The sequence below is a fragment of the Strix uralensis genome, chromosome 3 (genome assembly GCF_047716275.1).
Source record: "Strix uralensis isolate ZFMK-TIS-50842 chromosome 3, bStrUra1, whole genome shotgun sequence".
Taxonomy (NCBI): Eukaryota; Metazoa; Chordata; class Aves; order Strigiformes; family Strigidae; genus Strix; species Strix uralensis.
Window position 1 is genome coordinate 127432439 of NC_133974.1, and position 24258 is coordinate 127456696.

The window sequence follows — 24258 nt, forward strand, 5'->3', positions numbered from 1 at the left end:
AGTATTATCATTTATGCAGTCCTTCCCACTTATAGTTAATGCACTAATCCTGCTGCATAACTCCACAATAATTAAATATATAAAATGTGCCTGAGGTCAGAACAAGATGGTTCATTTATGGCAGCCAGCCCACAGCATTTAGATTCCAAGGTGACATGGACAATACCTGTAACAGTCTTTTCATGCTTGCTCCTCTTTGATTCCTTTCCTAACACAGTGCTAAATTTGGAAATGTTCCGGGTTTGGGTTTCTTTTTGAGAAGTGGATCCAAAGCCACAATCTCTCGCTTGCTAAAAATAGTCATATGTGTGATTCCGTATGGAGTGAATTGTGCTGAGACTTGCACCTGCCAGCTCTCCATTTAATACTGTAATTCTTTTGAGACCTCTGCCTCTGCGCAGAAGTGAGAAAGAGTTTTACTGAACTATAAGCCGGACTGAGTCTATCACCTTTGCAAACCACTTGTGCATATTATTTTTTCCCATGTAGCCAATCATTTTGAACATTGGGCATTTGATTTAATTTCCCCTGGAAATGCAGCTTGATTTGCTGGAGAGATGCATATTTATGGAGAACTCACGTGCTGTGTTACAGATGGAGCGGGCTTACGGCATTTACAATGCAGCAAACGTGTTTGAAGAGCAGCTCTGCAAGGCTCGTAGAGAGAGCAGTGAAGCTGAAGTAACAAGCTGAGAAACCGCCTGTCTTCCTTGCAGCTGACACGTTTATTTGCAAAGATATGGTTCCAATTTTCGGTATAAACGCCCATCAGTCTCTCAGCTAGATCCCTTGCTCAGATAAATGTGGTTGATCACTTTTTTTTTTTTTAAATGCTTGCAGGGGTGGACCCTGAAGTAGCAGAAAAAAAACAGAATTTTGGAGGAAGTACGGCAGCAAGATCTCCTGTACAAGAACAGATCACTTGCCAGCAAACTGAACTAAGATACTGAGCTCTGTTGCAGATTGTGCTATTGTGACAAATGTTGCTAATCCAGCATCATGCACCTTTACCTACTAAGGACAGAAATGGGGAGAACAGGGTGAGTTGTGGCAGGTTTCCACAATGCAGGTTACTTTCCCTTTCTGCCAGACAAAGCTCTATCCTCCCCTCTGTGGAGAGCTAGAAGAAATACAGCTTTTCCACTCTCTTATGCCTGGTGCTGCTCTTTAGGAATGGCTGCATAAAGAGGACATGCATGAGCAGTCCAGGCCATCCCTCACACCTGCCGTGGCCACTGTATGGTTAAGGAACATTTTGCTTCACATGAATGATTTCACTGATCAGCACATTTCTGCCTGGGGCAAGAGAAAGTGCTGATTCCCCTGTGGTGATGAATGGTGATAAATGAAACCAAGCCTCAGTGTTAAAAGAAAAGGATTATTTCAGACATGTAAGCTAGAAGGACAAAAGGAATAGCTGAGCTTTGAAGATGAAATAGAAACAATATAGAGGAAAGAAGTGTTATAAAAGTAGTTGTTTCCAACTAATATTAGATGGAGGTAATTTTATGCTTTGACACTGAGTTCCTTAAGTAGCTCATGGTAAATTCTGGAGTCACTGGCTTGGTGCCACTGTGTCTAGAATTGCATTTCGCACCTCCAAGGGCTCTTCATGCAGGTAAATGAGAAACTGAGCTTTTGCGAAAGTGTGGAGTCAGCATCCTTTTCTGTTCAGATTAAACTACTTTTTAGTATAAGGTTATACAGATGTTCTATTGAAGATAATCTGTCCCTGGACATTTCATATCATCAGTTTATTGTGCAGGGCCCTGTCATCCTGACTCAGCACAAATCAGCAGGAGCAGATGAGCAGGAAAAGCTGTGGAAAGGCTGCCTCCAGGGAGGAAAATGCTGGCAGATTCTTTTGTCTTTGTTCCCCATAAGCACTTCCACTGGGGAAGGGGTTTCCTTTCCTCAGGTCTGAGGGGCCACAGGGTAGAGACAGAAGGAAGAGCTAACTGTGAGTGACTTCTTTGTCTCTAATGCTTGACCAGGCTCTGTAGCATTATGGCCTCAAGGCAGCTAAAAAAGGGATACTTTAACTATAGTGAAAGGTATTTAATTCGAGTTGCCGTTGTCTATGACCTGTATTTTTGCATTATCCAATCAGAGCAAAAAAATATATGTACCTTTTCCCAAAGATGGAACCACTGGAATGAAAGGGAAGAGAAGGAAATAATTCACCTTCTTAAAGCAAAAGGAATTACTGACCAAAAAAGACATTATACAGGAGGAGTCTACAAGCTCCTAAGTTTATCAGGCTTATGTGAAATGAAGGGAGCCTTCACAGAAACAGAAATTCAGTTAGATCATCTCAACTCTGGGATGCATCTTCAGTTCATTCCAGGCCTTGGGACTGGTAGGCAGATTCCTTACTGTAAATGTGACACAAAGCTTTCTGATCACTTTTTAGTGATAAAACATTAGTGATCACTTTTTAGCTTGGTTTCCAAAGAGCGTGAAGCTTTTATTAGCTAGGTGTGACTTACTGTCTCTCTAATAAATTTAGAATCTTTTGGCTGATGTCAAGTACACTTGACAGCCAGAGAATTGGAAAGCATATATTGAATCTTTGATTTGCAAACTGTCTAATGGATGACTGGCTTGGTCAGCAACTAGGACCTTTAACAGCAATAGCATGATTGACATGAGCAAAGGAACAATGTACTGAGACTCTGTAGGTTCTAGAAACAAAATCCAAATAACCTAATAATACATAAAATCATCACAAAAAGGTGTGCTTTGGGCAGAATGCACTGCAAAGTGTATAGCCTGAGATTGCCACTACAGACAGGTGCTCTGCCTGAAGATGAGACTGGAGGGGGGTCATTTAAGCAGCAGCTAGTTGAGAAAGGTCTGGAAAGGAAAATCCGAATTCAGACAGTGAAGAGAAACATTCAGCAGTTGGGATAGTGAAGCACCAATACAGATAACCAAGAAAGGAGTGGAGTCTCATCTGGGAGAACCACTAAATAGGCATCAGCGAGGAATGGCTAGAGAAAGTCTCTGAGGGCTCTTCTTACCCTCTGATCCTCTATCACAGACCTTGTCAGACTTCTGTATACTTCTGAGTAAGGGCTGAGACAAAGAAAGTCAAATGGAGAGCAGGAATTTCTGTCTGTGGAAAAGTCTCTGTTTGGAGATCTTTACCAGTGGCAGAGGTGACAGATGGAGTATCTCTGGGCTCAACCCGTATCTGAATGGGCTCAACCCGTATCTGAATGGGCTCAGCTGTAAAAGTGAGTTGGAGTCTTGTGCATGAGAGATACTTTGCTGTTGGCAATGCAGCAGCCTCCTTATTGCCTCCCATGTACCACCACCCTTCTTTCTATATGGAAAAGAAGGGACTGTGACTCTGGTATATATCAATTTTTGGAAAACTATGGCTTTGCCTTATCTTTTACAGAATCACAGAATCATCAAGGTTGGAAAAGACCTTGAAGATCATCCAGTCCAACCATTAACCTCACACTGACAGTTCCCAACTCCACCAGATCCCTCAGCGCTGGGTCAACCCGACTCTTAAACACCTCCAGGGATGGGGACTCCACCACTGCCCTGGGCAGCCCATTCCAACGCCCAACAACCCCTTCTGGAAAGAAATACTTCCTAGTATCCAGTCTAAACCTTCCCTGGCACAGCTTGAGGCCATTCCCTCTTGTCCTATCGCTTGTTACTTGGTTAAAGAGACTCATCCCCAGCTCTCTGCAACCTCCTTTCAGGTAGTTGTAGAGGGCGATGAGGTCTCCTCTCAGCCTCCTCTTCTCCAGATTAAACCCCCCCAGTTCCCTCAGCCTCTCCCCATCAGACCTCTGCTCCAGACGCTTCACTAGCTTCGTTGCCCTTCTCTGGACACGCTCGAGTCATTCGATGGCCTTTTTGGAGTGAGGGGCCCAAAACTGAACCCAGTCATCGAGGTGTGGCCTCACCAGTGCCGAGTACAGGGGTAAGATCCCTTCCCTGTCCCTGCTGGCCACGCTATTGCTGATACAAGCCAGGGTACCATTGGCCTTCTTGGGCACCTGGGCACACTGCTGGCTCCTGTTCAGCCGGCTGTCAATCAACACCCCCAGGTCCCTCTCTGACTGGCAGCTCTCCAGCCACTCCTCCCCAAGCCTGTAGCTCTGCTGGGGGTTGTTGTGGCCGAAGTGCAGCACCCGGCATTTGGCCTTAGTGAAACTCACACCAACTGTATCCAAATGAACTCTGCAGCAAGTCAAAGATGCTCATAGAAAGTGACATTCTGCGGCACTTTATGTAATGCACTGGTCTAATCCATTTATGCCTATTTGACAGCTGACCTCTTTGGGAAGCCCCAGCATTGAACTCCAAAACCTGATTAAGTCTGATAAACAAATTTCTTGTATCAGCAGAGGGCGCATCATCTTTAAGTGAGGTCCCTCCAGCTCACTGCCAGGCCCCACGTGCTCACCCACTGAGAGTCAGACTTCAAAGACGGGATGAAGTGACAGAACCGGTGAGTTGGAAACCTCTCTCTGAGATCCTCTTGGCACGCACCAAGCAGCAACACAGCATGCCGCCCTGTTTGTTGTTTTGCTAGAGTTCATGTGTTTGCAGAGTGGGCCTGATTTCTTTCGAATGGGCACTAATATGCTTATTTAGTTTCCCAGGACTCTGTCATCAAGGCTGGCTGTATTTGATACAGTTACGCATTTTGTCAGGCTGTTGCCTGTTCTGTCAGAGGCAAACTATAAATACACACGTGCTTCTGCGTTTCCCTATCTCTTACTCTGTAAGAGGAAATGGGCTTGTTTTCATGTGATTAGCAGGCAGAGGAACTTGTGAAAGTGACACAGCTGTACTGTAAAAACGCCAGCCCACGGACTTTGCTGCCAGAGGAACTTAACTGCCAGCACTGATAGACCTGAGAGCAGGATTGCCTGAGACATGGAGCGAGAACCAATGCGCATAAGGGAGGGCTACTTGGTTAAGAAGGTAAGTGGGCAGTTTTGGACTGTGTGGAGGAGGAAGCTAACTCTGAACATGTTGGGGAGGTGTAGGGGAACACACTTCAGTTTTTTAAAAAAGAATAATTTCTTCCAAAAAGAACAGGCAAAAGAACAGAATTCCTTGAGCAGTAAAACAATGTGGTGTTAGTGATTATAGAGGTACTTGATAGCGGTTATATCTTGTCAAAATACTTCATAAGGCATTTTGCACATATTTCAGATGTACCTTTGGATCAAAAGATTCATATTTTTATTAAGTAACCTAATGCCCTTAGTGGAAGCTTGGCAAAACAGGTCACAGCTTGAAATGGCCACAGCCTGCTCGATTGCACTTAATTGCTGAGTTAAACATGAAGGAAGCATTGTGACATTAAAGAGGTCAGGTCACCTTGGCCTGGAGACAGTGTGTGGGGCCACAGGCACTTGCCTTCTTTGGGAAGGCAGTAGCTGCCCCACAGCAACCTCTGCTCTGGAGTCTTTTGTGGTAGAGCCTGTAGGATAAGGCCTTGGCTTTCATTTAAATACTTTGTGAGATCAGTCTGGTTTAAAGCAGCCTAACTAAATAGTGTCAGTCCTGGAGCAAGAGAGGAGCTCTCTCTTGTGGTGTCTCTGCTCATCAAAATGAGGATGTCACTCATTAGAACAGCTGGCTGGAGGGATCTTTAGTCTGGGACCAGTGTTGTGAAGAGGCTGCTCCTCAGTCTTGTTTCCACTGACACTGGAAGGAAGAGAGTAATTGCAAAGCTGCAGTGATGCTGTCATGAGGAAGGAGAGAGCCAAATTCATGCTGTGCAGATTGCAGGTCTCTAGTTCCAATGGCCTGATATAGAGAGCAAGTGACTCATGATCTATATTCCTCCATGACAGGGGAATGGCTGGAAACTTAGACACTGGGACAATCCCAAACTGTGTGCCTGGCTGGGTATGCTGGGGAAAAGATGCATACAGATGTGGCAGTGTCAGTCCCTCAGATTCCTGGGGGTGCTGGGTCCCCAAAAACTCTCTCTGTGCAGGTACTACTGAAGTTGCTGTTGGGTGCTGTTGCAATGGCAACAGGGAAGTGGAAATTGTGCTTGTTTCCTAGAACAGCCTCTTAGGTGGCTCTGTCCTTACAGAAGTGAGCTTATGCTGGTGGTGAGGAGCAGCGGTGTGCTAGAGGAAGGGCTGGAGGGCAAAAGGAGCAGAAGATACAGATCAGATGGGTACCAGCTGTTTGATCCATCAGTGAGGTTGCTATGAATTCCACAATCAGAGCTTCCAGCAAGGACAAGCATGCTCCTGATTAACCTTACCTGCTAATTATGTACTCTTCTCCTCTCCTTTATGTAAAGTGAAACCAAGAATTTGACCTCCCAAAGGTGTCATCCATGCACCAGCTCTCTTTGCAGAGATATTTACATTAGGCTGGGAAACAGTGCTGTGCTTGGGGGTCAGTGCTTTAGCTGGGACGATGTGACCTCCAGTAAACGTGGATTCAGACCTCAGTGTTGATTTAGGTCAGCTTAAACATCTATTAGTATATTTTGGGGACTTTGTGTCATCTTTTGAGCATAAGAGCTAATTTTCTATTCTTGTAGTGCTGCAGATATTATAAAAAGAAGTTGTTCTACTGAAGGGAAGTTGTGTATGTTTTTAAAATGGCTAATGATTTCAGAGAGTAATTCAGGGAATACCCATCTGCATCTGCAGTCTTTGGAGTAGGTGTGACAATTTGATTTTTAGTCCAGGAAAATCAAATCCAGCATCCTTCTTGCTTGTCTTTCATGAAATGTTTTAGATGAGACCAATGTGACCATGTTTGGGTTTGCTGATGGTGTGGATCTGAGACTGCCAGTCTTAACACTGCTCTGTGGTGGCTTCCATTGGCCGAGCATGTCAGAGTCTGGTGTTCAGGAAGTACTGGACTTGCTTGTTTATGAGCAGAAGTATTGTAACCTGTGTTAAGCCCACAAACAAAAGGAAATTTCAACAGTTCTTGTCTTGGCTCATGATCTTGATTGATTTCTTCGCAGAAAATCAACCAGTGGGTCAATTTGGGCTCTCAAAAAATGGTAAATTCTTATGGCTTATTTAAAAAAAATAAATCAGAAGAAACCAGCAGGCAACCCGTATGTGGTACCCAGATGAGACTCTCTTTTTTGTAGTTCCCTGTTTAGCTGGGTTTCCAGAGAGCCCCCAGGGCCGTGACTTTCTCTTGGAAGGTAGCATTCATTTGTGGGGCACCTTCTGCTTTCAGTGATGGCTGCAGAGGCTGGAAGCAGGTCCTGCTCTTAAGATCTTGGCTGACAGGTTTCCCTCCCCACCCTGTAATTGAACATAAGGTCTGATTCAGAGTGCAAAAGGCCTTTCTTGGAAGGTAAGGCAGCAAAAAAGGATGTGACAGACAAAGGGTTCATTTGGGGAATAAATAAAAAAAAAAGACTCGGCATGTTTCTGTTCCATTCACTTTTGCAGAAATACAAAATGCAAATGTTACTGACTGTGCCCAGTTCTCTGGTTTAACAAATCAAAACAAGCCATTTGCACAGCACTATGGTGGCTGCCTTGCTTCTGTCTGCAGCTTTAGCACTGCTCAGCCACCATGGTCTGAGGAGGACAGGGATGCTGTGGGTGGAGTTGTAGAAGGGGGAGGTTAAATTTAGGTCTCTCTTTGTAACAGAAAGAGCAAGGGAAACTAATATTTTTGAAGGATGGCCTCTGATTTGGGGCCCACAAATGTTGGTTGTGCTTTGGTAACGCTTCAAAGGAATTGCTGGTATTCAGCATATCTAAATGTTCATTTGGCTGAGCTGTAAATCACTTGGCTATCTGGGATTGTGACCACTTTTGAAGCTGGTTGCAGGCAGGACCAAAGAGGTTGTCTAGCTCGAGTGCAGCAGTCTTAGTAATTTTAGCGGTTAATTGTTGAGAAACAGGTTGTTCCTCTCTGAGTCCCTGAAAGTTTTGTTTTTGTGTTTCATTGTATGTAGGATCCAGCCCTGTCTTTATCTCTGTATTTCTTGCATCTAACAGCTGTGTTTCAGGAATAGGAAGTAAAAGTTTTAAAAGATGAAATGAAGCACTTCGATTCCTCACCACAGCAGCTGGAGATCTGCAGCCTCAGGCCCTTAAGCCATTCATTACTCTTACAGTTTGTTCTTTTATATCTAGAAATCCTCTGAGATGTGTGCTTTCTTATTAGACAATCAAGTCTCAACGACAGATTGTATTGGAGCATCAAGTCCTAAATACAGCACAGGGTGCCCAAATTAATGAGGCAGTCCTAATGTGCCAGCTCACATCCAGAAATTTTGAGGATTATTCATAATATTGCCACTATGTTTTCTTGAAGCCAGTGGTTGGGACTGAGTGATACTGAAAAGAAACACCTGCCAGGGCAGGCAATGTGATTTTGGAAAAACTCATGGCTGGAGTGACTACAAGGGGAAATTAATGGTCGTCAGAAGAATAACAACAATTTTTTTTTAGCTGCATAGTAAGATGTGTGCGGTTGGGGTATGTTCCCCTTGAGACACTAACTATAGTTATTTTAGTGTCAGTCAGACACTCCCTGGAAGGTCATATCTTCAGTGGTTATCATGTGAAGAGTGATTTATTGAGCATAATATACACAGTGGTTTATTGATGCAGGGCAGCATGTTTAATACCTGGAAGCCAATGTGGGTCGTGCTCTTAGAAGATGGAATTGAATTCTACAAGCGGAAGGCTGACAACAGCCCCAAAGGGATGGTCCCACTAAAAGGAAGCTCTATTAACAGCCCATGCCAAGATTTTGGCAAAAGAATGGTAAGTACTTTTTTTATAACAATGACTGACAGTATACTTATACTCCTGGAGGCACTGAAGGGGCAAAAGGCTGGTGGTTACAGATTCTTTACACTCATCCTAGTGGCAACTCTCACTTGTCTTAGAAGGTTACAAGCAGGCTTGGACTTGTGTAATATTTGAAAAGTTTGACTGCTCAGGAAAAATTCAGGATACTTCAAGAGGAGCAATTCAGAAAGTGTTTTGTTTTTTTTTTTTAAATGTCTGAGTCTGTCAGAGAGCAGAGCTAAATTATATTGTTGTGAGGATACTTAGCTGGAATGGTGCAACTCCTGTATCAAATATAAATGTAGCTGCCACAGAATAAAGGTGTGGGAAACTATTTCATGAGCAGTGGAAACATTTACTTATCATCAAAGAGCAACAGCTGGCTTGCTCAGACAGGAAGGAGATAAATGCTGTGACACAGATGCCCAAGTAAAGCTGTAATTCCAAACCTTTTTATTACCATTTGGTAACTGACCCCATACGCTTCACATTCATGCAATCTGTATTAATCACACACTGCATTGTTACTTGTAGGGCTTTTGCAAGTGACTAAGAGTCACATCTACACTCAGAGAGAGAGCAAAAACCAAAACTGATTTAGAGAAAGTAGTCCAAATGTTGTCTACACATTTGGGATCTCTAAGGTTGAGGGTAGTAAGTTCCCAGTAAAACACACAGATCACTATATTCACAAATTCAGAGTCTTATTTGACAGAAAATACAAAAACATAAATGTACAAGCATACATATTTTGATATAGGGTGCCCAAAAAATAGTTGTTGGTAAAACAAGATTTCTAGTATGAGTGAAGAATCATATCTTTAATCAGGCATTTGTTATTTCAACAACTCAGTTTCATCAAGTAGGCATTATACCCGCAGGAATTCCTCTGACAAAGGGTTCCCTCAGAATGTGGAATATTATCCAATGACAGTTTAAAGAAATTTACCACAAGGATGTGTGACTAAAGATAGAAGTCTCCGAGAGCGTTAGAAAAATAGAAAGAAAGTGTGAGAGAGCGCATGAGAAAGCAAGTGTCTACTTTCTTGTATGAGTAAAGTGAGGAGAATTATACCTGTCCTCAGGTTTTGTGGTAAGTGGCGTCAGCATCCCCTGGTGTCAGCATCCCCTGGTGTCAGGTTTGGACTTGCTGGCTTTCCTTTTTCCTTCCTTTCTTCTTTCGTTTATTTTTTTTCCCTTCTTTGTGCAGACTCCATATTTATATGTTAAAAAAAAAAAAAAAAAGTTGATTCTTATGGAGTCGTTTTAGACTTAGATCTGTTAAGAAAATGGAGCTTTTAACTTAAAAGCTCTCTTTGAGGCAGTACAATAAAAGGATGGGGCAGAGAATAAAGGTTGCTGTTAACCCTGGGCTGAGTCAAAGAAGTTGTAGATGGCTGCTTCTCCTGGGAACAAAAGGTTTTAGAGGACCATTACCTTGGAAATCCCACCCAGACCAGGATCATCAAGAGCTGCTTGCTCTTCCTCGATCTCTCTAGGTACTGGGAGTTGTCTACAGAAGGAGATTGTATTAGCATGCCTGGAAGAATTGTATGATCATGCATTCCCACCCCATGCCCATCACAGGTTTTTTGATCCCTGAGCTGATAGGGGCGATTGTCCAACTGATTCAGAAGGGTTTGAGACTGACTGCTGGGCAAGCCCATTTACTCTTCCTGATTGCTAAGGGCTCCTGCCTGAGCCACCCTTGGGCACGGCTGGGCAAATCTTACTGTTTAACCCCTGCGGCTTTGGATCTGACCTTCTGCTTCAGCCAGCATGGGCTGTGTCTCAGTGCACTGCCTGGGATCTCTTTCCTACAGCACTTGGCTTTACATCTTTTGCAAACCATGGATAATAAAAGTGAAGCATAATTACATCTAGGGACTAGAGGATGGGGCGGGAACGTTAAATAACCAAATAAAGGAACAGAAATTAAGTATATTTGCACACATCTGGTTCTAATTCTGCTGATTTGAAACCATGTTCCTACATTATCTAATTAACAAGTCTCAGCACAGCACTCCTTACTCTATACATGAGGTATAAGGCATGGGAGAAGGGTACTATGTTCAAGAGTATCACAGATCCTACATTATAAATGTAGAAATGAAGTTTTTCTCACAAAACATTCCAAACAGTTGCATGGCAAGATTTGTCAGAGAGGTCTGAAGTATCCGATGTCTGCTGAAGGCAGAGTGAGAGGAATCCTCACCTGCCCAGAGGGCTGCCTGAGAATGTACCAGTTTGCAGAAGATGCATTGCATCTGTATCAAAGGGTGATAAAGTCTTTGAGGATTGTTCCTTTGACTGCAATGAGTTTTACATTATGCTTCATTTGACATTATGAGTTTACTGGGGCCTTTTCTGAGGGAGAATAAAGAAAAAAGGAAGGATCTCAGACCTGGGGGTTGAGGCATCCAAAACACTTTTTCATAAGTAAGATCTGATGCAGAGTTTGCTGAAGTCAGAGGAAGCGATCCAAATGACTACAGCAGGTGTTGGAGCAGATCCTCCTTATTGAGCTGGTGAGATCGTTCTGTAAGTCCATAGACAAATAGCCCTGGAGACGTATTTTCTCCTAAAATTTGCACTGTTCAAACAATCAAAACTGCAACGTGCTCATTCATGTGAGCAATGCCATTACTGGGATTGTTCTTACAAGTAGTTACTGCCCAATACGATTAAACCTGATTTTCTACATTGTATTCCTTGAAAATGTGGTATCTTGATTTTTGTATCTTACGTTTTTCAGCTTTACTATACTTCTGAATCCAATGTCTCTCCATTCCATCCTGCCTTCTCTCATTGGTTATGTGCCAAAATACACAGTTCTTCCTGTTATGGGAACTATTCTGGTTCATAGTGATTTGCATACATTTACTTGATATGGCTAGAAATGAAAGTATATTTTTAGGACAGGACTTCTGTAGGGTGAAAAGTGGAATAATTCTTATTAGGTCAGTTTTAAGTCCAGCCTCACTCACCTGGGATCAGTTTGGAGCAGGGACTATTGAGCCATGAGCAGACTTTTATATTCATCTGGTTAGATTTCAGCTTTCTGAACTGGCTTGTGTATCTGCATCAGGGCCTAGCTTGAAACCCCAGGGCACATCACCAATATGCTTTGTTTACAAAATCAGTTGCAAAAAGCAGGTACTGAGGGGAAAGGAAGCAATCTTGGATTTGTTAAACAGAGATATAGCCTGTTCAGACAAGGCTGCAACTGCATATTTTGATATTTTATTTCAAAATGCATTCACCACTGTTTGCTGTTCTTAATCTGAAGTTTGATCATCGCTTAATGTGATGTTAATTCTGCTATACTTGTGCTTTCTCTGCTTTCCCCGTGGCTTTCCTGTGGATAGCATTATTATGTATGGTTGCTCATAGTCAGATTCATTTGTCCTAACTTAAACTATTTAAGACGTTGGTGTTTAGTTCAGTCAAATGGTCTAATTTTCTCAACAGCACGAACAGATACACATGATCAGAGGGAGACTTGGTCAATTCTAGGACTGGAGACCCAACATCTTCACCAGTTTCAGAGGAAGCCTGGATGTCTAGCTCAGTGGCCTAGATTTCTAACAGCTGAAGTTAAGAGAAAGAGTCTCCTCTGTGTACTGGAAATGAAAACTCTTCTTGAGCATTTCACTGTACGTTGCTTCTCAGCTCTTGCGCTTGGAGAATGCTGATTTTCCCTTTGGTAAAAGCTTGCTTTATTGCTTTGCTATTTGATTCCGTTAATCTGGTGTGTTAGCATGACTCTTGGGTCTTGGATACTGGATTTGGAGAGATCTGTCTGTTTGCTTTCCATATGCACTGTACATTGATTTTCAGGATGTAGCTCTTTATTGCATAATAGAAAAGGTGGGTGTTGCTGGAAATATGAACAGTGTCAGATAAGAAATGGTTACTTATCTGTCTGAAATGGATTTTTGAGGACCCACTGCTTTGTAAGTTTGAAATCTGTCTTCCATGAAAGTCAGTGGGACTTCTGCACAATTTCAGGGTGCCAGAATTTTTCCCATTGGCAACAATCTGGAAGATACGTCTTAGGGATGTTCATGTGCCATTTAGAACGCAGACTTTGGTAGACTCATTCGGTGTTTTGATTTCATTGCTGTAGATTCACCACACTCTGCTCTTTGACACTAGTCTCTGCTTTACTTGCCCTCAAAAAGCCATGCTGTTTGCTTGCTAATTAGCCTGTCATTTTTAGATGCCTGCTGAGTCAGAACCTGTTGTATTTATTCTAATACAACTACAGAATAAATGACAGTTCCACTTATGGAGAACTGTATTTTAGAGGAAGTGGAAACCCTCTTGCCTGAGTAATTAGATCCAGATTTTTCCATCCAAAAGGTCACTGGATGAAAATGAGATCATACAGTGTGAACTTTGTGGGGTTTTTTTTCAGGTTGGTGTTATTTTTTTCTGTTTAGAACTACCTTTAAAAGATCTTTTCTCATTTTTGGGAAATACAGTCTTTCCATTGTTACTGGTGTGTTTAGATAGGTAGTAGTCATAAGGTGTAGCCAAGGGTTGGATGTATCACCTCCCTACCAAGCCCTTAAAGGTTTGCTAGGCTGCAAATGTGTTCAGCTACTCTCCAATGTGACTGTGATCTTTTCTCCCCTTGTGAATCAGTAGCTGAGCAACATGATGTGGTTTTTTTTTCCTCCTTCAGACTGACCACATCTCTATAAAGATTAAGACAAATTTATGCCCCCTGTAATCCTGCAGGGGCTGGGCACTTCAGCCTTTAGGCTGTGTTGAAGTTCCCAGCAAAACTTAAAATCAGCAGCTATATCAGTGCCACTCACCTTGGCTGTACTGACAATGTAAGGATCGCTCTCAGGGAAATAACAAAAGGAGTCAGTTATTTGCACTGCCTGTTCATGTTTCTCTTCAGGGTTTTTTTAATTTAACTGTGGCTCTAAGGCATTTTCCACCATCCCTTAGGCACAGGTGGACTGTATGTCTTGGTGATACGAGGTTAATCGTGCCCAACTGGCTACACCACAATAACTTTTAAAAAAACATAATTTATCATTCCAGTTTGTCTTCAAGCTCACTGCGGCCAAGCAGCAGGACCACTTTTTTCAAGCTGCCTACCTGGAGGAGAGGGATGCCTGGGTACGAGATATCAAGAAAGCAATTCGTTGCATAGATGGAGGCCAAAGGTTTGCCAGAAAATCCACAAGAAAGTCTATCAGACTGCCTGAAACAATCAACCTGAGGTTTGTTGTCATAGCTCTGCTCCCCCATTTACTTCCATCTGCAGGCAGTGTGCCAGATATGTAACCTCAGTCTGGAAGAGCTATGAGCATGTCTGTCCATGCTACCTCTCTGGTTTCACTCAGAGTCCTTTCTGCATGACTAACAGTTTCAGAGCGTAGCAAGTGGCAGAAATGAGCTAGCCATCAGAACCGGGAAGGTCATTTTTAATACATCATCTTTTACCAAAAAATGCTTATTTATCAAAGGTTTTTGCTGATAAGGAGATTTCTGCGCACACTGCAGTGCAAGAGGAGATCCCAGCCAAAGTGTGATTCTTCCAGGGGAGGCATTTTTATACAATATATAATTTATTGCAAAAATATTTTAAACCTTTTGTTTGCTCTCCAAAGAAACACTGATGTTAGCCTAGTTTTTGGATGGTGAGGGGAGAGTGATGCCTGCCAAAGAACTTGGAACTGGCAAAGGGAGAAGAAGAGATAAAGGACACACACAGGAAACCATCTGTTTGCCAGTACTTTTAAAAAATTAAGGACAACTTTTTTTTTTTTTTTGCCTCTGAGCAGTAAATACCAAGATACAAATGAGCCTGCAGTGCTGCTTACAAGACAGTAAAACTGCACAGGGCCAAGATCCTACTAAATCTGACTTCACAGGCTTCAGCAGAGGATCACCCTGACTAACAGACCAAAGGACTTAGCCTGTGACATTTAATATTCATCCTTCTTGTCATTCTGGAGCTCCAAGGAATTAGAGTTCTAAGCAACTGAAAAGCGCGTGGGAGGAAGGAAGTCACACCAGGGTTCACTGAGGTTACTTAGGGTCTCTGAGAGCATGCAGGCTTTGGAGATGTCACAATGACAAGTTTTTCTGCTCGGCCAAAGACCTTTGGGGAAACACAGTGCAAGGCAGTGAGCTCCTCTATTGGCACGGAGGCTGTGGGGCCCTGTGAAAGTGCCTCAGCAGTGAGTGTTCCTCTGTTCACACTACAGTCACCACAAGTTGTTCCATTCTCAAAATATGGGGGTGTGGTGAGCTGTTTGTGCACTCCCCCCATCTGCTCCTGCAGCTGTGACAGTGATGTAGTGAGGCCTGAAGGCTTTGCAATGTACATTTTTCAAGAGATTAAACTAAGCCATGCTATAGCTCTGCAGAGAGAGTAATATACCAGAAAAATTTGAAGACCCCGTGAATGACAATGGTGTTATTGTATGAACTGGCTAAATCCTTTTATTTGCTAACAGTTTCTGTGGTTCTTTGTATGCACAGTGCTTTGTACCTCTCAATGAAGGATCCTGAAAAGGGAATAAAGGAATTGAAGCTGGAAAAAGATAAAAAAGTGTTCAATCACTGCTTTACAGGTAAGGAGATCTTGTCCCTCTTTTCCGTACAATAAAGGGAGCACAGGGCCGAGAGACTAAAGATATATGAAACAGCTCTAAGCTCTGTAGAGCACAGAGAAGTTTGAGAAGAAGCCTGGCAGATGTTTTCTTGACCAACATAGGAGGTGCTTAAAGGATGACGCTTGAAAAAGTGTTCTGTTATGGCCATGGTAAGCAAGAGAGGAGGAAGACATTTAACCAGTGCCAGAAAGATTGAAGTAGATCTTTGTAGAAAGTTGCATGAAACATTTAACTCCAGAAGAATTATTCATTTCTGAATTTTTCATCAACAAACCATGTCACATTGTAACTCCTGTCCTGCTCCAAGTCAAATCTGTGGGTGCTAGAGTCAAAATCCACCCTGTTTCGACAGCACTGTGTTAGTAACATAGCAGCTTGGAAGACTGCCTTCTCCAGGCTTGGCTGTCCTTTGTACTCCCCTCCGCCCCCCCCCCCCCCCCCCTCGAGGCTTCCCAGCTCAGCCCAGCATCCCCTCCCAGCTCTTTTCTCCCTCAGGTACAGTGTTCAAGAGTCGTACTGGCCCCTGCCGTCAGTCGGATCGGCTGTACCTCACTGCATGACCCAGGCACCTTTCCAGATCAGCTCTCTGCATTGTCACTAAGAACATCTTTCAGGGGACTGATGAATAGATGGAGTCAGCTTGTTGCCTGTGTATTTTTAGGCTTCTTCGTGTTTCTCTTGGTTTGTGGCTGATATTGTTTATTCCTTTGTAAACAGGCACCTCTGTGATTGACTGGCTGGTGTCTAGCAACTCCATCCGAAATCGCAAAGAAGGTCTCATGCTTGCCTCTTCCCTCTTGAGTGAAGGCTACCTGCAGCCTGCAGGGGATACGTCCAAGGCTGCTGCTGAGGGACTGTCAGACACCCCCTTCTTAGATCTCAGCGACGCCTACTATTACTTTGTGAGTGTTGTATTCTGTTTTTTTTTTATCATCCCAGAGTTGCTGATGGTCTGCTTTTCTCAGGCTTCTTGTTGTGTTTCTTAAGTCGTGGAGGAAAGGTTGTACAGAAATGGAGAGATCCATGTGAATTGTCTGTCTCTACATGGTGCGTGGAATGAACTGGCTCACTTTAATATTTGTAAGCAGGACTTTTTTTTTCTGGAACCCTTCTAAGTGTGAACTGAGTGCTGAGATCAAGCTGGGTTGTTTTAAAATTAGACTTTGTTCCTGGTAATTTCACCAGTGACCAGAATTTAGCCATCAGTTCCCCTGATGGTTCAGTGGAAGAGAAGAGAGTAATTCATCATCATAGGGCTTTTCAGAGTGGCACAAGCTACAAACCCATTTTTGTGCAGAGCCATCAAATCTGACTCAGTGTGTGTGTGTACACACACACACACACAGAGCTTGCCTGTGAGCAGAGAAGCAAAAGTTTTTACTATCTGCCAATAATACCTGTCCTGGGTAACTTACCCAACCTTTTCAATTTATTGCTTCATATTCTGTAGATTGACTTGAAGAACTTGCAATATCACAGTCGCAGTCAAATACTGTTTTAAGGATATTTGGTTTATGAACTTATGCTAACAACTAAGTATGCCTTCTGTCAAGTAAACTGCATAAATAATACAATTCTGTTTCTATTTACCACATAGAATCACTCAGCTTCAGCAAAATGTGTATCCCATTACTTCATTTGTTTTCCTAGAATATGCCCCACAGACTTTACCTGTGCAGCAATGGAAGCAGAGCCACTGCTGGTGAAGGCAGCCGTGTGGCCATCCCAGTTCCTGGCTACCTGGGACACTTCTCCTAGCAGCCCATGTGTGCTCTGCTTGTTTTCAGTTTGATTCAATACCAATGTGGTGCAGGAGGCCACAGCAGGTCAATGTCCAACTTGCTATCATACGAGTAGGCAGCACAGACATTTACTCTAAGCCATACAAATGGTAACCTGCATTTACATCACTGGAACAGTGTAAGGTTTCAGTAAGTAGCATCACAGTTTTCTGGTGTGGAATGGATATGATGCATGGATCCTGAGACAGCCTGGGCTCAGTGCACACATCACAACATCACAGCTGTAAAAAAAAAAATTGCAAATTTCATAAACTAGGGGCAGTTCTTTTTGTTGGAGAAGACATCCTGGATGGAGCATTTCTTCTCCCCAAATTCTAGATGGTTGTGATGGATGGAGGAAGAGGAAGGGTGTGTTGGGTGCAGGGATGGCTAGGCTGGAGTGTATTGGCTGTGCTGGCATTGCTTCATATGAACTGCTGTCTGTGCATTTAAAAACCTGTGACATCATGGGATTGAGGCAGCCTGTCCATCGTGGAGGAAATGTGACACCGAGAATCACGGAGAATGGAGGCTCTGAGATATACACAGATGCTCCAGCTCTCTTCAGATGCCCTGTGACCCATTGGTGTAGTCCTACCTCACACTGAAAGGCTTCCATGGTGACTTGGAGCGCTTCTCAACTTCACTGGGAGGTTTTTCCAGTAAAAGGGTTGATTTTTTGGGTGGCAAAAACCAGGGTGAAAGCAAGCCAAAGAGAAGCCAGATTTGTATGTGTACATAAACATGAAGCAGCTGTGTAACTTCTGAATTTTCTCTTGTGGTCATGCAGCCAGACAGTGGGTTTTTCTGCGAGGGAAATTCTAGTGATGATGATGTGGTCCTGAAAGAAGAATTCAGAGGCATAGTAGTCAAACAAGGATGCTTGCTGAAACAGGTCAGTATTGCTCATGTTCCATCCCGTCACTGGGATGATGTTGCGTGGGTACAAGATTACTCTTTTACACCAAAAAGCTTTAAAGAGAGAAACTAGCCTATGCTGTCTCCACACTAGACAGGTTTCATGTCTGTCCCTCTTGTCTTTGCACAAAGAATGCTTGCTGTAGCGTGGCAGCAGGGCTTTTGCCCAATGTTGCGAGGTTTATTGCTCTTGCTATGAAATAAGACAGTTTATAGTTTTAATTAGGAAAGAGTGCTAAAGCAGGAGATGTGACAAGTCATTGGTACAATGCAGAACTGAACTCAGGTAAAAAGGCTGCCAGTTCAGTGTCCTTCTGGCCCCGCAACTGGATTCAGTTGCCAGTTTTCACAGGCGTTTTCAGCATACCTGAGCAAAAGAGTCTCCTTTCAGTCACTAATATTTGATCCTGTTCCATCTGTAAGATGGAAGATAACTGTATACCTTCCTTTCTAGCAAAACTTTAAGTGATATGGTGAACATAATGGGACGATCCTTACTTTCTGAGGCCATTGCAAGCAGATATTAGTGAGCTGAAGGCAAGACCAGGATTCTTCAATGAATAGAATAGTTCAGTTGGAAGGGACCTGCAATGGTCATCTGTCTAGTCCAACTGCCTGACCACTTTAGGGCTGACCAAAGGTTAAAGCATGTTAGTAAGTGCATTGTCCAAATGCCTCTTAAATACTGATGGGCTTGGGCCATCGACCGCGCCTCTAGGAAGCCTATTCCGGTGTTTGACTACCCTCTCTGTAAAGAAATGCTCCCTAATATCAAGTCTGAACCTCCACTGTTAAAATATTCCTTAGGAGTTCCTAAGAACTTTTTGGTGGTGCTCGCTTGTGTTTCTCTCGCTCAGTCAGACTACTCAAAAGCAATGGAAGAAATTAGACACACATCTTTCTGCTAACTTTTACCCTGTCACATTCACATCTGCCTATTTAGTAAAACCTTTCTTGCGACCAGCACAGCTAATTGAGAAATTAATATTTTGAAATGCTGGGAGGAAGTGATTCATGTCATTCCACCAGTGTTAGTCTGCATTTGGTCACCCTCAGTGACCAGTTGTGATCACTGCTTGGAAGCGTCACTGTTTCTGCTGAGAATGCTTTCATCAGATCTAGATTTTCCCCATCCATCATTTCAGTCTTGAAAACAGACAATGATGCATCTACGTCCATATTGGAAGTGGTGTTATTTCTGCTTGAGCTTCTCAGCCATGAACCCTCTCCAGGTGCTTAAGCCAGATAAGCCTTTTTTGTTGTTGTCTTCGCAGGGATAGAAGAACCTTCAGCTCATTCCTGCCAATAGTTCAAGGTACCTTCCTGCAAGACATTTTGCAGCCATGTTTTCTGGCAAACATTTAAACCCAGTTCTGATAGACCTCATGTGAACGTCATAACTACCAGACTATGAGAAGTGTTTAGGGGAATCTCACATGTTGAAGCTCTTCTGCTTTGTACAAAAATCAAAAATAGAAAGCCGTGTGATAGCCTGGTTGTGTAAAACAGTGGGATGCAGAAAGGCTAGGTTCAAGTCCTACTCCAGTGAATATTTCCTGTCCAAAATATTCAGCTTTTCCCCTTTTGTATTTGCCTGTTCTCTCATGTGTGGGTAAGCTGACTGTAAGCGCTTGCAGGCAAAGGAGTTCACGACATTCCTGGTTTTGAATTTTCCTAGGGACATCGGAGGAAGAACTGGAAAGTGAGAAAGTTTGTTTTGAGAGAGGACCCTGCGTATCTTCACTACTATGATCCTGCCGGAGTAAGAGACATTTGTTTATTTCCCTGTTTGTTTTAAAGATAATGCTTTGTAGAAATATCTGAATGGTGTATTTGCATGAGAATGTGTGATAGGGAAGACCAAGCAGGACAGCAGGGCTGTTTGTGCTCACGTGGCCTAGCCATCCTCTGGAAAAGCAGACTGAAGGCTGGTTTCTGGGGCTACCTGGGAGCAGCTAACACTGAACTGTGCTCTCACCTCTTATCTGTGATTGATTAGAATTAATGTGTGCCCTCACTTGATTAAAATGAGCAAGGTCATAAGTGCAAATGAACACAATACAGACATTTTGCAGTTTATAATTGAGGTATTTTCTGTGTCAGGCTGAGACATGGTGTTCCATTTCTTGTGTAATTCTAATGGGCCATACTCTGCCCTAAGAAAGGAAGGAGCGTTGCCACAGGCAAAACCTGCCCCCCAAAAGCTGACATTCAGGTGGATTCAGCTCACAGGTTTTATTTCATCCTGCATTGCTACAGGAGCTGTGCAGCTGTGGGTTACAGGTGCTTTATGCTGTGCCTGTCCCCCTTGGCAGAGGCAGCCTAGACACACTGGAGAATCAACACTGAGGAGTTTCTGACCTCCCTGGTCCCAGCTTGCCTTTCCCCTCCCAAAGGGCTGAGGTGTGTCAGCTTATAGGGACTGCTTCTTTGAAATATACACCAATAAAAATATGTCTTCACCCATTCTTTGACTATCACAGTCCTGAAGTGCACAAGAGGCCACATTGTAAATAAGGGTATAGCTGCTCCTGCTACTTGGCAAGAATGCTTCTAAGTTCAACTCTTTTTCTGTCTCATCTTTTTTTCTATTCACTGTGACATCAAAAGGAAGGTTGTAGTTGGCACAGGCTTATATTCTTCTTGTACCTTTGTTCAGGACATGCTAAATACTCTGCAAATCCTGAATTCCAAATCCCAAAAGAGATTTCCTATTTATTTTCAGGTCTCCCCCCTACCACACCCCCCACCCTCCATGTCACACACAGACTGAGGATCCCCTGGTTTCCCAGGTGACATACTAAGTCAGCAAATATTTTTGTTTTCATTCTTGAGTTGTAGCCAGATATTAACACGTGAACAGTTTCAGAAGTGTTGCATTTCATCTTGATTCTACATCCTCACCAGGGAGAAGAACCACTAGGAGCAATTCACTTGAGAGGCTGCGTGGTGACAGCAGTGGAAGATATGCCAGACTGTAAGGAACCATTGCATGAGCTGTGTAATAAGTTTTTTAGTACAATCTTTCAATCTGCCTGAAATCACAAATGGCTTTTCCTCAAAAGCAATCTATGTGTGATGGTTCAGTAATTCTTCTAGTAACTAGTCTCTCTATTGTTGTCTTAATTACTGGAGGAAGATACTGTGGTAAAGGTAGCAACAGGGAATCTTGTGTTTTGTCAGTTGTTTAGAAAAGACTCGTCAAAAGGATGACGCCATCCCTATGTTAGGATAACTGGCCTTAGACAAAGTAAGCTGAGTTTGCTCTTTTTAGTTGACGATTTTGGGATGGAAGCTTTACGTTAGAAATGGTTATGCCAAAAAATTATTACTGTTCATGTTCTGTTCCCTCCCAAAATTAGAAGCTGTGGGAAGAGCAATGGTTAAGCATTGCTGCAAGGAACAAGAAACACTCATTCTGTGCATTCTCCTCTCCACGGGAGAGGCAGACTATCATACCCAGCAAGAAGGTCTGTTGGCACCTCAGCACCTGTGTAGGCTGTGTGGGCAGACATGAAAACAACCGGAGTTTGGTTTTGTAGCTGGCAAGGCACGGGAGGGTTTGGGGAATATGACCTGTCTGCAGGATTGCAGATCTTTCCATGATTGGAGATTAATTAACTCAAGAGACTCTTGAAGGTGAAATGTGCAAAATTCATGGGTTGTTTCTCCAAGAGAGAGACCTATCTCATGGACCCAATCTTGCAATCTGTTTGCGAAGGCCTGATCAGGCACAGCTGTAGGAAGGAAGAAAATCCCCTTACAGTGTGTAAGGGAAGAAACATTGTAAATACAAGATTTTAGTCTCTCATAGCTGACTTCCTCATTTCTTCCCTGTAGCCAAGAAGTATGATGTTGACAACATCCTCTTTGAAATCATCACAGCAAATGAAATCCACTATTACTTGCAAGCAGCCTCATCTGCAGAGCGTACAGAGTGGATCAGAGCAATTCAGGCAGTTGCTAGGACTGGAAAATGAAGATGATCTCCCAGCAAGAAGACAGACAACTGAAATTCATTACTCAAAACAAAACAGGAATTTTGGCATTTCATCAAGAGAAAACAAAATCATTCAGAAAGGCATTCTAAGGCTTGAGGGTGGGGGTGAGGGTCCATAGTAAGTTTCAATTCTATAGTGGGCACTAACAAACTAACATTTTCCACTTGTGTTATGGTAATATTTTACTAAATATTTTACTAAATTATAGCATAGAACATGCCATATTAGTGTGTGCTTCTTAGAGTAATCAGTCTCCCTTGGGAAGGCTGTACCTTATACCTTTCCCTGTTGCCACAGCTGATAATGAGAATTCACCATTAACAAAGGACAGAGTCACGTCACTGGCTGTGAGGAACTCAACTAGTCACCTACCATTCAGCCTATGTTGTGGTTCAGTATCTTCAGATATTTCAAAGTCTTCCCAAGACAAACTTTACACTTTCTTCTTTACCAGCCAGTGATCTTTCTACTGCCTTGTTCACCTACACAAGCAATGCCATGGATTTAAGGAAAGAAGTCAACTCACTTGGAAACCTAATCCACTCCTTTATAATCCTGCAGTGTTAAGGAAGGGAAGAATACAAATGACTATGGAGGCACCATGCAAAAAGCAAGTACAACTCAATGAGAGCGGTATGAGCTTCCATGTAGGAAAAGTCTCTTCCCACGGTATTTCAAACATGAAGCAATCTCAGTTCAACTTCTTTATCACCTGATTTTGACCTTTGCTAAATTTCTCAACAAGAATCTTCTCTAGGACCATTGTTTCTCTTCATTTAGATCTCCAAAGCAGTTGCCAGGGTGTCATGTACTGCTGTATTTGACTTGTATTTGAATTAAGAATCTTGCAGGAGAAGAGGAAGGATCCATGGGTTGGTTACTTGAATTGAAGTTTAGGTTCTTCTTTCTCTTTTTTAATCTCCAGCAACATACTCGGTCCTCGGTTCTGTGCCTTAGTAACATAAAAGAAACCTTATGCTTGCTGTAACTGAAATAAACATTGTTATTCGACAGGGTCAGTTTACCTCATCAATCTTTAATTTTTGTGTGACTGTGTATCAAACTTCTAAATCTTAAACTTGAAGCAGGAGTTGAAAGTTAATGTAAGATTCTGTGTGTAGATGACTCCTGTGGCACAGTGATGTTTCTGAGAGCAAGTAAACTTAAAAACTACTAAAATTCTGTTCGTAGATCTAAAAAGGTGCCTTATTCTTAAGAATTCTTATTCAGATCTCTTCAGTCTAAACATGAATCTGGAGTTAAAGCTTCTTTTCAATTCTGCTTAATTATGCCTGTATCTGAGCTAATGAGCCTGAAGGTCCTTTGCCTTAATATTGCTTACCATAAAGAAAACACATCCCTACAGGGGCAGCAGGCTGGCAGGGACCTCATCATCACGTCCATTTAAGACATCCAGAGGAAATCGGGTTCTGGCAGGCATTTCCTGTATCTCACACAAGCTGACAGGATCGCCGAAGCCTGGTCTGTCATTCTGAGGAAGGAAGACTCATGGCAAAAAGATAGGCTGTTTGCTCAGCCTGCCTCCTTGATAATTGCTTTGTGGTTGCTGCTTATTTTTGCTTTCAGAACTCACCCAAATATGCCCTGTGGCACAGGAAAATAGAAAAAAAACCTCACACAACCAAACAACAGAAACTTGCCCAGCTTAGCAAAGGAGGGATGCAACTGCTGATTTTTAATAAAACTAAAAAGTTTTACCAGTCTTTGACCTCGTCATTTTTCCCTGTGTCCAGTCAAGGGTACAGCTGCCCACCTATGAACGGTGTTTTCTCTGGTAGATGATGCTAGTCAGGGCATTTGTGGAAGAGCTCTGATATTTGTACCAGACTGTATCAGCAGTGTTTCTAACCTGATGGGTAGTTCTTTTGAAGATAGATCACAAGGGTTTGTAGGTGTCTGCTTCTTGGCAGAAAGGGGAAGATTGGAAGTGTATGTCTGATGCCACTCTACCTACATTTCCTGCTGTAAGTGCTTTCATTTGCCTGAGACTGGTACTGGCAGTGACTCCAAACTGTTATTCTTTTTAGTCGAGTTCTCATGCATTTCTTGACATCAGTAATTAGCTTTACATTCCAGGGTGAATGTGCTCTAGTCAGTCTTGTCAGCCCGA

At 42.9% G+C, this 24258-nt stretch overlaps 1 protein-coding gene across 4 annotated transcripts; it reads left to right on the forward strand.

The window, feature by feature from the left end:
- The first annotated feature begins 838 nt into the window (after positions 1 to 838).
- On the forward strand, positions 839 to 23851 carry PLEK (pleckstrin). Of its 4 annotated transcripts, none has more exons than XM_074864353.1 (11): positions 839 to 1040; positions 4371 to 4477; positions 4788 to 4956; positions 8601 to 8756; positions 13845 to 14026; positions 15294 to 15385; positions 16145 to 16329; positions 17999 to 18103; positions 19805 to 19888; positions 21034 to 21103; positions 21967 to 23851. In XM_074864353.1, the coding sequence occupies exons 3-11, from the start codon at positions 4909 to 4911 to the stop codon at positions 22104 to 22106; spliced, it is 1062 nt and encodes a 353-aa protein (XP_074720454.1). In that variant the 5' UTR covers positions 839 to 1040; positions 4371 to 4477; positions 4788 to 4908; the 3' UTR covers positions 22107 to 23851. The 4 variants fall into 4 exon arrangements, with proteins under 4 accessions (XP_074720454.1, XP_074720453.1, XP_074720455.1 ...); XM_074864352.1 differs by having other exon boundaries at positions 4374 to 4477; XM_074864354.1 differs by having other exon boundaries at positions 4374 to 4477; positions 4791 to 4956.
- Positions 23852 to 24258: the final 407 nt, after the last annotated feature.

What these genes read in the sequence shown, in the direction of transcription:
- PLEK (XM_074864353.1), top strand. Translation starts at nt 4,909, where the DNA reads ATGGAGCGAGAACCAATGCGCATAAGGGAGGGCTACTTGGTTAAGAAG. An exon ending in AAGATTTTGGCAAAAGAATG is followed by an intron (nt 8,757 to 13,844) that starts GTAAGTACTTTT and finishes TTATCATTCCAG; the next exon opens with TTTGTCTTCAAGCTCACTGC. An exon ending in CCTGAAACAATCAACCTGAG is followed by an intron (nt 14,027 to 15,293) that starts GTTTGTTGTCAT and finishes TTGTATGCACAG; the next exon opens with TGCTTTGTACCTCTCAATGA.